The following is a 16,027-nucleotide window of genomic DNA, read 5'->3' as shown; positions in this document are numbered from 1 at the left end:
ACAAAGAAATGTAGTAATGGGTCAAGTTCAGGACTTACATAACCCCAAAAGAATCAGTGGAGTTCAGGGATGAATTTGGCACAAATTTTCTTTTTCACAATTTGAAGAATATTTGGCATGCTTTCCTGTATTCTACATAAGGGGTGCTACTCTGAAACCATTCCTGCTTGCTACTGAGCACTGGTAGCCTCACATAGTTTACTAGTATAATTCTATTTCTTTCTGTTTGATGATAGAATTTTCTTGCTCTACAGATCAGGTGTCAATAATAACAAATTTATCTTTGTGGATAGTTTTCATTGGGTATGATTTTTTTTGAATAGTAGTCTGTACAACATTAAAAAAGCTTCAGTCAATTTTGATATAGAACTGTCAAGAAGGTATAAGAGGGAAAGCTTGATCAAAGGTGGACTTCTAAAAAAAATCTGAATTTCATGCAGACGTCAGGTATGTTGCATTTTTTTCTTTCCTTCTAAGCAATCATGACCAAAAAGCTAGTTCCATTCTGCAGAGGCATGAAGAGCGTACCCCCTTAATGCTAGCCAATCACTACATTTTAAGTCAGGATTTATTTACTGTTGTCAGCATGCATTTACCTGCCTTCATTGCACGGTATATTCTTTATTATAATTAGCAAACACATGGAAAATAATTTAGTGGGGAAAATAATTTAGCAGACCTAGTCTCATTTTCCCCCTACACTCTTGTTACATTAATGCATCAAGAAAAAAGATTTCTTTTTATTTTCTGTTAATAAAAGGAAGGAAAGCCATGTTTGCCAACAACTCCAGAGGCCATTGCCATATTTCCACTACAAAACTATATTAACCTGTTACCTGTTTATACAGTTGCTTCTATGAGTGGAGTATAAACCCCCAGCTGTGGAAGTCAAACATAGCCCCACTCCTTGTGCTTCTCCTCCCCACTGCCCTCCTTATGGAGCCAGCCCTAGCCTTGGCCTCAGTGGCCAACCTCAGTATACTGTCCCTAGCCCCTGAGCACACCCAGCCCCCTTAGCCTCCTCTCTCGCAGTAGGTGTTGCATCCCACTCTTCATTGCCGGTTAGAGCACCTGTTAGCCAGTCAGCTGCACTACAGACCCATCCTTCCCAGCCAACTGGAGGGCTGGGCAGCTGTGCTGAGGCCTCAACCAGCCCAGCTGGCCAGAGCATTGGCAGTTTTGGGATGGCAAAGTTACCAGCTGCCCATGGCTGCCACGCTTCTTAAATTAGTCATGTGTGGACACGCTTGGCTTCTTGAGTTGGCAGTAGGGTTGCCAGATTTTTGGAAAACTTTTGTGGGACAAGCAGCCCCAGCCATGGGATTGCTAACATGGCTGCCTGCCCTGCATACCTTTTCCAAAAACAGGGAGGAATGTGGACCCCATGGCTGGGCCCTGCAGCTGCGAACCAGGGTCCTCGGCCAGGGGTGTGGTGGGAATCCGCAGCCTCGTGGAATCCCCAGCTGGGAGCAGGCAGAGCCGGTCCTAGGGGTGGGTGAGCCAGGTGGTTGCCTGGGACTGAGCCCGGCAGGAGGGCACAGCAGCCAGAAGGGTGCACCCACCCCCCGGCACTCTCATATGTATCCTATTTACAGGGAACCTCTCACTGCCAGATGTTTTCACTTTTCCTCATTAAAAATGTGTTTGCTGATCTGTCATCATGATGTTCTCGGCAAACAGCTCTGTTCCAAAATTTAATACATCATTTCTCCATTTACTTTTGTGAATGTGAAGCAGACATGAAAAGCTCCATTAGCACTGTCACATGTGTCCATGAACAGTGTGACTACCAAGAGCTGCAGCTATTGGACCACCCAGTTCTGGAATAGATCCTTCTGAGGATATGACCAGGACTTTTGGGCACCCTGGAGGGGATACAGAAACTTTGCCGTACTCCTCTCCTACATCTGGCGAGTTGTACTATTGCATGGAGTATGGGGGTTAATTCCCAGCCAAGATTCAGAGCCCACTCAGGAGATACGTGTGAACTCACATCTAGTGGGAAATGCTCGACCCCACTCTTCACCAGGCCACGCCTTCATTCCACTTCTTCCCCAGGTCCCTGCCCCAATCTACCTCTTCACTCTCTCTTCCCTTGAGCCTGCTCTGTTCTTGCTTCTCCTCTTCCCTTCCAAAGTGTCCTGAGCAACCCGAAACAGCAGTTTCACAGCTGGAGGAAAGGTTTGGGAAGGCAGGGGAGGTATTGGACAGTGGAGATCCTGGCAGGCAGGAGGCACTGGGGGAGGGAGCAAGTTGACTGTGGATGTGTGCTGAGCACATACTAATTTTTCCCTGTAGAAGCATCCACAGAGTTGGAACCTACAATGCAGGGATGCATTACCAACTGGGATTTGACTGTTCAGAAGACTGTCTTACTTTAGGGGAAAAAGACGAGGGGTGTACAGACCATGGCAGAAAGCTCTGTGGGAATGCAGGAGCATCCCTATGTTCTGTACTCTTCTGCTGGTTGCATTTTCAAATGTTTGGCTTGCAGAGCTGCCAGGAAGGAAGACATTTTTGCAAAGCTAATGGTACATAAACTAGTAGCTTCTTTATAAAGACATGAACACAGGCACATTGTTGGTATGGTTCATGTCATCCCAACATTTGCCAGGGCTTTGGGCAGGGAAAAACCTGTTGCACACCAGCCTAGTGTTCTAACCTCTTTTCCAGCACCTCCGGAATGTCATGCTGACATTCTGGCTGCACTTTCCCCCATATCTCTGTATTTCTGCAGAGCCTAGCTGTGGCCCCACAACATTGCAAGAACTCTTGTCAACCTCCTGCCAGTGCTGGCTGGGATGACTAGCCATCAGTTGAAAAGGAGGAGGCTCAGAGTGGGAAGGAGTGCTGAGTGACTGTGGGGCTTGTTTCTGGGCCTCCATTGTTTCGTGCAGCAGTTCTCAAAATGTGGGTGGGAACCCCAGAGTGGGTTGTGAGCTCATTTTAATGGATGGCCAGGACTAGCACAGACTTGCTGGGGCCCAAAGCTGACAAACAAGCCCCACAGTTTGGGTCCAAACCCAAAAGGCGAGGTTTTCAGGCTACAGGGGCGGTGGGGTTTGCATAGGGGCAGGCTTCTAGCCTCTCTCCTGGTGTCATGTGGTAATTTTTGTTGTCAAAAGGGGGTTGGGGTGCAATGAAGTTTGAGTTGAGTTACCACATAAAACTGAAGACACCCCTGAGAAGGAGTGTATCTGTATCAGTTATCTACCAACTCATGTTGTACCAATGTGTTATAGTATATCTAGTACCATTAATACTGTGTCGAGTTGGTAGATACTGATATGGATACACATCCTCTTAGGGGTGTCCTCTTTTTTGAAAGCTCAAATATGGTAACCCTAAATTTGACAACTCCTGAGTTAAAATACTAACCAGGAGAAGTACTTGCCTGGGTAGTGAGACACAAACTATGAATCTGCACAGGGAGACTCCAGAACATCAAGGGAAAACTAAGGTACTGAAAATCCTGACTACTGAGAGGAGGAAAAAACCCATAGGCCTACAGTTCCGATCCTAACAGGAATAATAAGCAGCCCCAAATGGAGACAGTATAGCCATACAAGGCTGAAGGGATCTGAAGTCCACAGAATAAGCAATTGTGTACAACCAGTTGATGCAGTTTTAGTGTATATAAACATGGAGATAACGCATATCTCATAGAGCTGAAAGAGACTTCAAGAGGTCATTGAGTCCAGTCCCCTGCCCTCTCAGCAGGACCTATCACCATCCCTGGTAGATTTTTTTTTTCTAATCTAACCTGCCCCATAACCTTGAAAGGCCCCTTCAAGGAGTGAGCTCAAAACCCTGGGTTTACAAGGCCAATGCTCTAACCACTGAGCTGTCCCTCCCTTTAAAATACACCAGGTAAGGCCTTTTATGAAAGCTCGTCAGGGTCTGACCTTGATAGTTGTTATGAGATGTATGCAGACAGGGTTTCTGCATTTACGTAACTAGAACACTGCACCTCATTTGTGCTGCAACAGTCAGCTCCGCTTCACAACCGGCTCCAAGCCCCTGGCATTGTAAACCCAGGAAGAGACAAATGATGGGCCATTATAGTAATGGGAAAACATTAAGTTATCCTAGCTAAATTGTCTCCTCCCTAAATAACCGTGAGCCTCCATGCCAGGAGAAAATAAAAATAAAAGGGAAAACAGCCCATAAGGAAACTGGAAATTGACCTTATCTGACTTATTTTGCACATAATAATTCTGTGTAAATTCAGTTGATTCAATTGGTTATTCTTTGGGCGTTCAGACTTCTTCCCCTAGGATGATTGGACCCGAAATGTCACAGGTCCTTTTTTGTAAGGTCTAATAGAACTATGTTTTTCAAAGGGTTTGAGCATCAGAGAATGTATTGTGCATTTGTTGAATTACCTGCTGATTTCCCATTCATGTGAGGAAAGCTGCTGACAAGTCAGTGTTTGTGTGGGTGGAAGGAAATATACATGCTTTAGAATAAATGCCTGAGAGAGCTAGATTTGGATGTCAAGTTGTTTTATAGCATCTGGACCCTGTTGATATGCATACACAAATGGAAGGGGTTCCTGATGGTTGTTCCAGCTATATCAAAAGAGCACAAAGCTGGAATACCAACAACCATCAAACACAAGGGAGATGAGGAGTCACATGAAAGGGGAGACAGAAAGGAAAGCGAGAGATCCTTTCATTTATTTATAAGTACTATAGCATTTATGGTCCTGAAGACTACTAATCAGATCCTTGGCGAGTTCACTTATTTTACAGCATCATTATTGCAGTATTTGGGGGATGGGGGGGTGGGATATGCCTTTAGTTTTATTCTTTGTGCCCCAGAGTACAGAGAACTAATGCAGAAGTCACATAACACCCAGGAAGAGAAATTCTGTTAAAGATACCTGTCTGAATCCTTCAGAAATCATGGACTAGTTCTGTGAGGGCAGAAATGTTGGATTCCCTAACTTAAAATAGCTTAGATCACATTTTGCCTTCACTAACTTAACACTCCCTGGCATAATTGGGATTTATGTCCCATGGCACAGAGGCAAAACAGGGATGTAGGGTCACATGCTCCCCCAGATTTCTGCCAGGGGTTGCTGGCCCAGTTCAGTCACTTGGTGGGACTTGGCCTCTCCCTGCATGGCAGCTGCTGGAGCCAGCAAGCTGCCAGCTGCACCTGTGGGGAGAGGCAGGAACGACAACTAGGAGCTGCTTTCCAGGAGGGGAGAATGAGGGTAAATAGAGGGGTTGTTTGGGGAAGGGAGGGTAACTTAAGCTACTCCATGGCTGCCGAAACCTTGAAATTGTCATCCCCCTCCCCAAATAAATTCTAGAAGCCTAGAACTTTCCCACACATTGAATTCAATATACATGTCCTATGAGAAGATGATATGAAATTGAACAGCTAAACTTTGGTGTGAAAAACAATCCTTAGAGGCTCAGCTGCCAGCTGTGATGTGAGGTGCGTGTCATTAATGTAGATGGGAAATGCTGTGTTCCTCATGTGGCCATACAGGCTACGTCTACACGTGAAGCCAACATCGAAATAGTCTATTTCAATGAATAACGTCTACACGTCCTCCAGGGCCGGCAACGTCGATGTTCAACTTCGACGTTGCTCAGCCCAACATCGAAATAGGCGCAGCGAGGGAACGTCTACACGTCAAAGTAGCACACATCGAAATAGGGATGCCAGGCACAGCTGCAGACAGGGTCACAGGGCGGACTCAACAGCCAGCCGCTCCCTTAAAGGGCCCCTCCCAGACACAGTTGCACTAAACAACACAAGATACACAGAGCTGACAACTGGTTGCAGACCCTCTGCCTGCAGCATAGATCCCCAGCTGCCGCAGAAGCAGCCAGAAGCCCTGGGCTAAGGGCTGCTGCCCACGGTGACCATAGAGCCCCGCAGGGGCTGGAGAGAGAGCATCTCTCAACCCCCCAGCTGATGGCCGCCATGGAGGACCCAGCAATTTCGACGTTGCGGGACGCGGATCGTCTACACGGTCCCTACTTCGACGTTGAACGTCGAAGTAGGGCGCTATTCCTATCTCCTCATGAGGTTAGCGACTTCGACGTCTCGCCGCCTAACGTCGAAGTTGGTGCCGCTACTTCGAAGTAGCGTGCACGTGTAGACGCAGCTTCAGAGTGTCTATTCCAGTCAGAGCCACCGACTTCTTGAGTTCCCAGCGGATGCTTGACCCTTGCTCCACCCCAGGCCCTGTCCGTCTCTGCCACTTCCCCAAAGCCCCACTCCTCACCTCTTCCTGCCCTGTCCTGCTCCCTCCTGACCTGTTCCAACACGTTCCCCAAATGTGCCACATCCTCTCTCTGTCCCTCCCCTCAACACCCTCTGCATGCTGCTGAACAGCTGACTGCAGTGGGTGGGAGATTGTGTGGGGGAGGACAACCACAGTGCTGCCACTGGTTGTGGAGCACTCATTAGTTTTTCCATGGGTGCTCCAGCTCTTCCCTCTGCTCCTGACTGGTGACTGCAGGAGGGAAGTGTAGAGGCAGAGGGGAGGAAGAGAAGGCGAGTGAGCGCTGATTGGTTGTCCCACCTCTGGAGGAGGCAGAGTGGTGAGACAGACAGCCAATCAGAAGGCAGCTGCCCCCCCCCCCCCGCTCCCCATCCTCACCTTTAATTTTTCAAACAAATAAAAATCTATGACACACCTGTGTAGGGCTGAGAGCACAGGGGTGGGAACCCCTGCTCTATTCTGTATACATGGTCAGCAACCAAAGGCTCTTATTGGCTCAAATGGAAACCTGATGAATGAAATTACAGCTTTCAAGAATAGATTTAAACTCCCAAATTACTAAATGAAGCTCTTCACCAGGCAGTCCATTTTCCTCCAGTGTGCTGAAAACTGCAGAGGACAAGACTCACTCATTTAATAGTGAACAGTGAGAAATCCAAATCTCTTTTCCAGGGAATATTCTAGTCTGCTAAACACCGAGCAATCCAGCATGCAGCGTAGCTGATGGGGAAGAAATAACTATTCATACTGTATCCTAAGCAGCTCTGTCAGCTATGCCAACCTCTGCAGTTTATATAATTCTCCTGCATAGAAAATCTGAGTCAGATCTCGGAAGAGTGATTTGATATTTCTGTTAACTTGATTTGTATCTGGAATCTTTAAAATGCTTCTCCAGCTCTGAATAACAAGATAGCCAGATTTGTTGAAGAAACATTTGGAGGGTTAAATACCTGAGTGAGATGAAGTGGTATGTTTGAGACAGATGAATGTATCACAAAAAATATGAAGTTTGTGTCTTTAAATCAAAAAGGACCAATGAAGTCTAATTAGAGAGACAAAGGGGTGAGGTAATACTTTTATTGGACCAGCTTCTGCTGGTGGAAGAGATGAGCTGAAGAAGAGCTCTGAAGAAGAGCTCTGTGTAGCACAGCTTGCCTTTTTTCCCCATATGACAGGGCGCGTAACCCCCAGCAGGAATGAAAGGGTTAAGGAACAACTCTGAGTCCAGACAGCCCTACCCTACTGCCCTTCAAGAGCATACTCCTGGTGGAGGTGGGGCTCAAAAGGCATGTAGTCATCTAAGAAGAAGGCTGCCCAGGTAGGGGAAAGGACCTGCCCCAACAGCTTCTGGGGAAGGCTATGGAAGCTAATCCTTTGAGAAGAGAGGAGCCAGCTGACTAAAGGCACTACATTTGTTTTACATTACCTTGGTTACAGACTTAGGGTATGTCTACACTACGAAATAAAGTCGAATTTATCAAAGTCAAATTTGTAACACTCGATTTTGTAAAATGAAAGTTGAGTGTCCGCACCTGACCACAAAGTTGACTTAGTGTGTCCCCACTAATCAACATAGTTCAACTGTTGCAGCAGTGCATTGTGGGAACCTATCCCACGGTTCCCTGAACCCTGTTGCGTGCTGGGTTTTTTTTCACTGGGGCATTCTAGGAAAAAATTCCCCACAGGTGGTTTTGGAACTGTGATGTCATTTTCCCACACTGAATTGCCCTCAAAGCAAACAGCCACTTTTCAGAAGTCTCTTTCCCCAATGAGAGATTTGAGTTGTCTGCATCGCAGACCTTTTAACCAAATGTGCCCTGATAGCACCCACCGTCATCTTCCCAGACTGCATTGCCCTTATTTCCCTCCCTTTGATGCCAAAAGGCCATTTTTTAGAAAGAAATGAGGAAAACTGGGGACACAAAAAGAGGGCATTGGGGTCCAGTGGTTAGCATCGCTCAGAAGAAGAACAGAAGGAAGGAGAGTGCCTTGCTTTCTAGTGCTTCGTCTCTCTTCCCCTGTTGAAAATCACCAGTCCCCTGTGAAAAGAACACCTTTCACTGGGCAGGGCAGTAGGCCAGGGAGCTGTCAGTCCCACCTATCAGGGTGACTGTGCTCCAGGTGTCAGTGCCATGCTAACAGGAACCTCAGTGGTCCCTTGGGGAAAGAACACCTTCAGAAATCTGCACAGGAGCCAAAAGGATTGGTAAAGGTGCTCAGGCTACAATCATCCATGAGCATTTCAGGAAACCTGTAAATTTTCTAGTGGTCAGTGGGGCTGGGCAGCAAGTCAGTCCCACATATTATGGTGTCTGTTCTCCAGGTCTCTATTTTCCCTCTGTGAGATCCAGCACACAGGACACCTCAGAGACTGTGTGGCTCCCTCGACCCACACACTTTGGGAGGCAGGGGAAGGAGGAGCAGCCCATAAAGCAGCTTTGGCCAGGGCCAGCCCTCCAAACCTCTGGAGGAGGCTCCTGTTAGCATGGTGCAGGCACCAGCCTTCCCCTCAGCGACAGCCAGTCCCTGAAAACCTTTCCTGCCTTTGGAGCCTTCATTGCATGTAAGCTGGGACATGCTGTTCTCTGGAAGCATGGTCCGCACTGCACTGCAGGCAGGTTTTTATTGGGTCATCGGTGCTAGCCACTTGATGTGAACAGACCCCTGGCTGCATGGAACCTGTAGGGGTGGGGGGCTGCCCCTTACAAACGTGAATGGCAGAAAAGAAGTTTCTCGGCTTCCCATACAAGCATGACCCCCACAGACTAGCTGCCACATGGTGTGGAGGGGTGGGGGGGCTGCCCCACTGCATGGTGCTGGTGGGGCCAGCCACATGGTGAGGTGGGGGAGCTACACCCCCAGTTGCATAGTGCCTGTGGGAATTGGGGTCTCCACATACAAATGTGAAGTGCCGAAAGAAACATCTCAGCTTCTCCTGCTATATCCTATGCAGGGAAGAAGCCCTCACCCCACTCAGGGCAGGACAGGTCACCCCGCTGTTTGATGTGCTGCTGTCTGCGGGTGGTAGCTGTTGGTAAATATTGAAATTCTACAGGCAACATCTTGCACTGTTGTGTAGCATCCTACACTCTCTATCACACACTTGCTGCATTCTATAGCCAGGGCAGAGTGTTGTGAAATAGAGGATGGGTAACAGGGACTTCTGTACCAGATTTTTGGAATATCCCACGCTGTAGACACCAAGAAAATCACAGCTCAACACTGTGAGTTAAAGAACAGCATTTAGCCTGAACAGTCACTGACCTATACATGTGATTAAGATTCCCACCTCTTATTTACGTAGGTACTATACTCATTGAGTTGAAAGGGAGCAATGAAAGCTTACCAGGGGGCAGAAATGGGCCCTCATGTTACCTGAATAAAATACATGTGGCTGAGTATTTCAAAGAATCTTCAGTTTGTTGATATTTGCAAACGAATTTCAGCTGGGTGATTTTCAACTTGCTATTATGGCGAACGAGATAAGGGTTGTCATTGTGAGTTCATTATTTTGATCCTCACCTCTTGTTTGATACACTGCACCATGCTATTTTAGGACTTGCAAACTGACAAGTTTCCTATTCTGCAGGAATCTAAATGAGTATGCCTCTAGCAAGTCTGCCAGTGCTCAGCATGTTGTGAAATCAGTTCAAAACTCTTCTTCCAGTTCCAAAGTCATGACTTATTAGTTAAGCAGCAGGTGGTTTTATTCTATACACTCAGCTCCACTGGCTTTTCAGAAGAGGGTTAAATTCTGTCTTCTATATAGATACACTGTGAAGAAGGCAGAGAAGGAAGCCTCCTCTCCCCAGAGCTGTCCCATCCATAGGATGAGGTAGGTTGGCTGCCCCAGGAACGGTGCTTTTGGGTGTCCTGGGGCAGCTGCCCCAGCTGTCATATGGATGAGGTGGGAGAGGATTACCTGAGTTAGGGTGCCTGTGGAGAAGCAGGGCTCAGCAGGCCGGGAGGGTGCAGTAAAGCAGAGCAGGCTGTCTCTTCCACCATGTGAGTGGGAATTTGGTGGGAGGTGACCCCCGCTGCTCTTGCTTTCGCTGCCTGTCACACCCAGCCCCAGATAATCTGCAGCCAGGCTTGTTGGGGAGAGGGTCATGGGGCAGGGTGTGGAAGGGGGTGGAGAGGGGTGGGGCCTGCAGCATGGGAGAGGTTGCCTGGAGCCCTGTGACTGGGACACTGGGTGGTCCATTTCTCTGGGCCCCACCCCACTCATTGAGATGTCTGTACCTCTCCTTACACCCAGTAATCCTACCCAGGAACTGGTTAATAGCTGTCCTTTAGCAGGCTAGCAAGCTGGGCATTGCTGTAATGTTTCAGAAGAGCTAACATCTGGCAGCAGATGCTCAGATGAGCACATGCTATGCTGTTCATCAGTGGGTGTGAGAAGCATTGTACAGCAAACTCCTTTTCAGGGCTTCTGTCTGCATCAGCTTTGCGCAGGCAGTGGCTGCAAGAACTCATTTACTAATTAAAGTGGCTTAAACTTTTAATGGTTTTTTATGAGAGACTGACTGAGATGGCCTGAATTTGTCTTTTGCCAAGAGATGCTTGTTACTTAAATACAGTCTGCATTACTGTGCCAAGCACAGAGGCCTCTTTTATGTTCTCTGAAGTGAGAGAGAAAGTGGCTTTTCTTTATGCAGTGACAGGAGGCCTTTTGCATTTTTTGTTTTGTTTTTGTTTTACGGGGGGTGAACCAGGCTGGATAAAATTCAGTCTGTCCACATTTTACATTTTCTGACAACTTTTGTAGCCAGTGTCTTTCATTTTCACACACCTGTACAATTCCTCATCCTACCCAGAAGCAGAACTCCTAAAATACACCCAAAAAGCCAATTTTAGTGAGATTTCCAGATCTTTTTTGAAGAACTGAGAGTTTTGGCCAGTTTTGACTCATGGTTATTTTTAGGTTTTATTTTCACTAAGCTATTTTTGCATGGTTGGTTCATTTTGCAGATGCTCATGCAATAATAACAGCATTATATTTTACCTGTATTCTACTCCATTTAAATGTTGCTAAACATTTTTGTAGTAACTAGCAATGGCCAGGTCCAGAATCTGGGATCAGAATACCTTGAAACTTTAGAGTGTTTGAAATCTGGCTGCGATATTTTTCTGGACGTGCAAGCTCATTTTTATTAAAAGCTAAGGACTTCTAATGGACAGTGAAAGAATTTCAGGTATGCTTATCAGGCATTTTAAGAAGAAAACCCTTTAGCTGCTCAGAAACCAAGCCTCTTATATGGTGTACCTTATACCACAGGAAAGCCCTTGAAATTTCATGGCTGTGTCTACACTACAAAAATAATTTTGAAATTGCTTCAAATTGAAGTTGAGCATCTACACACACCCAACTTTGAAGTAGGGCACTACTCCATTCCTGGGAATGGAGTAAGGACTTCGAACTTGGGCTCCCTACTTCAAAGTTAACTTTGAGATAAGGGGAAATGGGTGTAGACTCTGCTGGCTCCGTTGATGTAGTGCCTAACTTTGAAGTTAACTTTGAAGTTAGTTCCTAGTGTGGACGCACCCCATGATAGTCATCCATTTAAAAAGAAGACAAGAGCACATTGAATGGTTACTAGACCTGCTGATGGGGTGGGGGCAGGAACATGAAGGTGAGCAATTGTTCTGGGTTCAGTAGTTCAAAAGGGCCTGGGGCTCCTGGCTTCCATCATTGCTACTGCTTCAGTGATGGGGGCCGGAGCCCTGGGCCCTTGAAATCACTGCCAGAGCTCCATGTGGCATACTCTGGGTGGCTTTGAGGGATGCCTGTAGGAAGGCAGCTTCAGCCCAGTCCCTTCTACCTTCTGGGGTATGGAGCCAGTTTTCTCCCCCAGCGTTGCCCAGGAGCTCAGCGAGTCTGTCTGTCCCACAGCTAGTTACACTATGGTTGGGCAAACTATTTCTAACTGAAATGAACTTCCAAATATCAAACCAAACTCAAACTCTTTTTACAAGGGTAGAAATATGTTGATTAATTTTTGTTTTCATTAATTGCTTCCTGGTTTCAGCCAGGACAGGAAGCAGAGCTGCTAGGAAGCAAAGGTATTCTTATATGAGAACCATGGTAAAACTGGACATCATCTGCAATGAACTTAAGGATTAGAAGAGAGGTACTGCAATTTAAACCACTTCCCCAGTATTTGACATGTTCATCAAGCATGGAAGTCTACTTCTCTCCAAATCTTGGATGGCTATTTCCCATCTTCAATACACCCCGTAATATACAGTATACCAAGAAGTATCTAAAAGTCTGCATGTTGCAGTAAGATTCCCCCAAAGGGCAAACCTACCATTATTTTGTTGTCTTATGAGTTTTCCACTTTAGCTATTTGTCCCAGTGAAAATTTTATGGGAGGAGTAAACAGTACCACTTCTAGATACGGACAACTTTTAATGATGTTGGGTGGACACCAGCAAAAGGAGCAAAGGAGAAATCCATGCAGATAGTAGGAGAAAATGAAAGAAGTGTGGGGAAAAAATGGAGAAAGTCATTAGTTTAGCTTACTTTAGGTGATGTGCTACATAGGAACTCAAGCTAAAATTAATCATGAATGCTCCCTGCAAATCTGTCCCAAGTATATTCTTTCATCATCTATGCACATATTACATTGAAAGAACCTGACTCACAGAGACCAAAGAGTCAAAGAACACACAACAAAAAAGATCTAGAAATGTATAATTATTGTCAATTTAAAAATGTGACCTGTTCAACTTATTGTTGCACCAATGAGGGATTAAATGTTTATGTAGTTTCATAACCACACTAATATAAAACCAGCTACCTAATAATATGAAGGAATCTGAAAATACTGCAACTTTTATACACATTGGTAATAATTACTACAGGCTGCCAGGAGCAATCACCTAGAATACGATCAAATGCATTTCCTGCTACTTTCCTTATTCAGAAATATTGTACAGTTGAGGTCTGAGCAACTAAAGACTGACATGAAAAAAAGAAACAAGTTACTGACATCAGAAAGTTGGAAAGAACACATAACTTAACAAAATATCACTTTTTAATTACCTGTCCCAGAGGGTAGGTGAAGATTTTGCGAGCCTGCCCTGGAGAATTCTAGGTTGCCATAGGCAGGTTGGCACCCAGGAATTTCGTACCCTGCAGCATGAATAGAGGATAAACCATGGCTGGGTATGGCTCATAAGACATCTGTGTGGAAACCTAGCTAGATAACCTGCTTACAAGCAGGTTTTGACATAATTTGGATATTTAAGTAATATATTGCAATTCATACTATGTTACTTCAAAGCAATACTAAATCTACACACAATTTGTTGTTTCAACCCACATCTTTGTTGGTTTTCTTATGTGAGACCAGATACAGGGCACAAAAATGATTTGTAGGCCCAAATTTACCTGGGATCTAAATGAATGCATCTCCATTGACTTCACTAGAGCAGCACCCACTCAGTAATTAGGTCTTTATCATTCCACTGTACCCACATCAAGTTTAACATTGCATATTACCGAGCCAACAGTGTACCTGTTGTGCACTGTGGCTGTAGTATGTTTCATAGTTTTAATGAAATCTGGGCTGAAATTCAAGTTCTGCATTCCATATACTGTGTGTATCCAACCACAGAAAAAAAATAGCTGTACAATGTTCGCTGAAAATGGAAAACACAAAAGAGTCTAAACCTGAACAAGCAATATAAGCCATGATTAACACTCAGCAGAAGCAGATTCAGAGGCAACAAAAGGACAGCAAGTAGGCATATCATCAAGAGGAACTCCCGTACAAGCTTAACATCACTGTACACTGTACAACCTTAATATCAAGCAGTGATGGGAAGATGGTCTATTTCCCTGTATTTCAGTCAATTCTTATTCATGAAAATTCCTACTACAGTAAACTCAATGGGAGTTTTTCCCGAGTAATATCTGAGTAAGAATTAGAGGCTTTGGCCCTATAGGCTGAGTCCAGATTGTTCTCCTTGTGTGCCTTAAATATTGGAAAATGCAGCCTAATACTTCTTGGCATGGAAGCAAAGAGTGTGATTTTTGTTCACCTAATTACTATTCTTATTTAACAACCGAGAATTTTTGTATAGCTTGTAATATATCTGATGGCTAATGCCAGCATATACATGATATCCTACTTTCCAGTGTTCATAATTAATGAGTACTTAGTATTATAGGGTACCTCCCATTAGTCTGTGTTTGTAGAGGCTTCTCTATATGTAGTGGGATGCATATTCACAACAGGGTGTAATTGCTGCACCTGCTCGACCCAGCATAAGCAATAGTTAAACAGAACTGCAACTATGATATAAAGGACAATCTTGATGATTGCTGCTGTTACAGTAACGTGCGTCTGGTAACTGCTACATCTCAAAAACAGTGTGATGCACGTTGAGTACTCTGATAAACAGAACTGTGTAAGTTTACTTAATTACTACAGCAATAGCTCTCTGACAAATCCTCAAGTCCTTAGCCCTTCCTCAGATAAATCCCACTGAGGACCACAGCAAAATGCTGCTTAATTAAATCAGTGAAATCATTCCAAATTGATGTAGAGCTATCTGAGAAAAGAATTTGGCTCAATGGGACTTTGCCAAAGTAAATAATAAAATTAAAAACCCCTCTGGAGTATAATACCCATTAAAGATGCTACTATATCCTCTACCCACAATGACTGATACCCTATGATCACGTGAATACCTATAGTTTGTATGTGGGCAGCAGAATGATTCCTTTGCTCAGTAAAGTAAGGGCCACAGCCTGCCATTTAACTTGAAATTCATAACTAAAATCGCTCATTTGATATTGAAGAATTTTCCAAAGCATCTGGTAGGACTTATACTGAAATGCCCTCCCTGCATCACCCCTCAGAAGAATCTGATCACTGAGTGCTTGAAAGGAACCTTGAAAGATTTAGATGATTCATAGATGAGGGAATAAACTTCTGATGTGTTAATGTAACCAATGCACAGAACAATTTTATATGCAGCTCACAATTAACAATTGATTGAAGAAACTACTGTAGTTTCGCTCTCTTGCGATGTGGCCTGATGTACTATCAATACACTAGCATCTTAATGGATAACTGAAGTAACACCTAACTGTGTTAGAGTGTGAAAAATTAAATACACCAGAGTAAATAAGAGAAGAGCTTATTAGTTTCTACACATCTTCGTTTCAGCTGCTGATTAAATATAGAGAAGTTTATCATATTAGGTCAGATGAAGTTTCTTGTTTGGGGCAAGTGTTGGGAGACTATGGCTTAGCCAGCAGTAACTCATTTCCTGTTTCTTTAAGCTCTTGTACGATTAGTTAGCGAATAGATTATGCTTTAGGTATAGCCCAGAGAAGGAGGTGATACATACAATGCTCTGCACCAGGACCGACTAGCAGTGAGCCACAGCAGAACCCTGTTCCCCACTTGTTCTGAAAGAGAGAGGGCACTGATGAGCAAGAGGGGAAATAGGGTTAATTACAACAGTCTTTGAAAGGGTGTAGTTTATATTCCTTTCCTCTCCTCCCTGCATATGCATGGATACCTAGTTTGGCTAGTAAAGGGGTAGACTCACAAAAATATCCCCTCTCCACCTCTTTGCTGAAAGAAGGAAGTATCCAAGACATATAGGCTGGTTCTGCACCAGACCTAAAATCAGGTTTTGGCTGAGCAGGGCTGTCTATATGCTAGAGAGGGGGCTTACACACTTTATTTCCATGCTCTACTGAGTGGGGGCAGGGTTCAGTCTATCACTTCCTCAACAGTAACAGGGTCTATAAAAAGG

General features: G+C 45.0%; 1 protein-coding gene across 1 annotated transcript in view; it reads right to left on the bottom strand.

Moving 5' to 3' along the window:
• The window catches only part of BEGAIN (brain enriched guanylate kinase associated), a 261,465-nt gene that overhangs the window by 129,807 nt on the left and 115,631 nt on the right, over nt 1-16,027 (bottom strand). Inside the window, exon 5 of the mRNA XM_074996506.1 lies at nt 13,296-13,385. Coding sequence (XP_074852607.1) covers nt 13,296-13,385 — 90 coding nt within the window. The remainder of the gene's footprint in view (nt 1-13,295; nt 13,386-16,027) is intronic.

Source organism: Carettochelys insculpta, chromosome 6, assembly GCF_033958435.1.
Source record: "Carettochelys insculpta isolate YL-2023 chromosome 6, ASM3395843v1, whole genome shotgun sequence".
Classification (NCBI taxonomy): domain Eukaryota; kingdom Metazoa; phylum Chordata; order Testudines; family Carettochelyidae; genus Carettochelys; species Carettochelys insculpta.
This window is presented reverse-complemented; position numbering and strand designations above follow the sequence as displayed.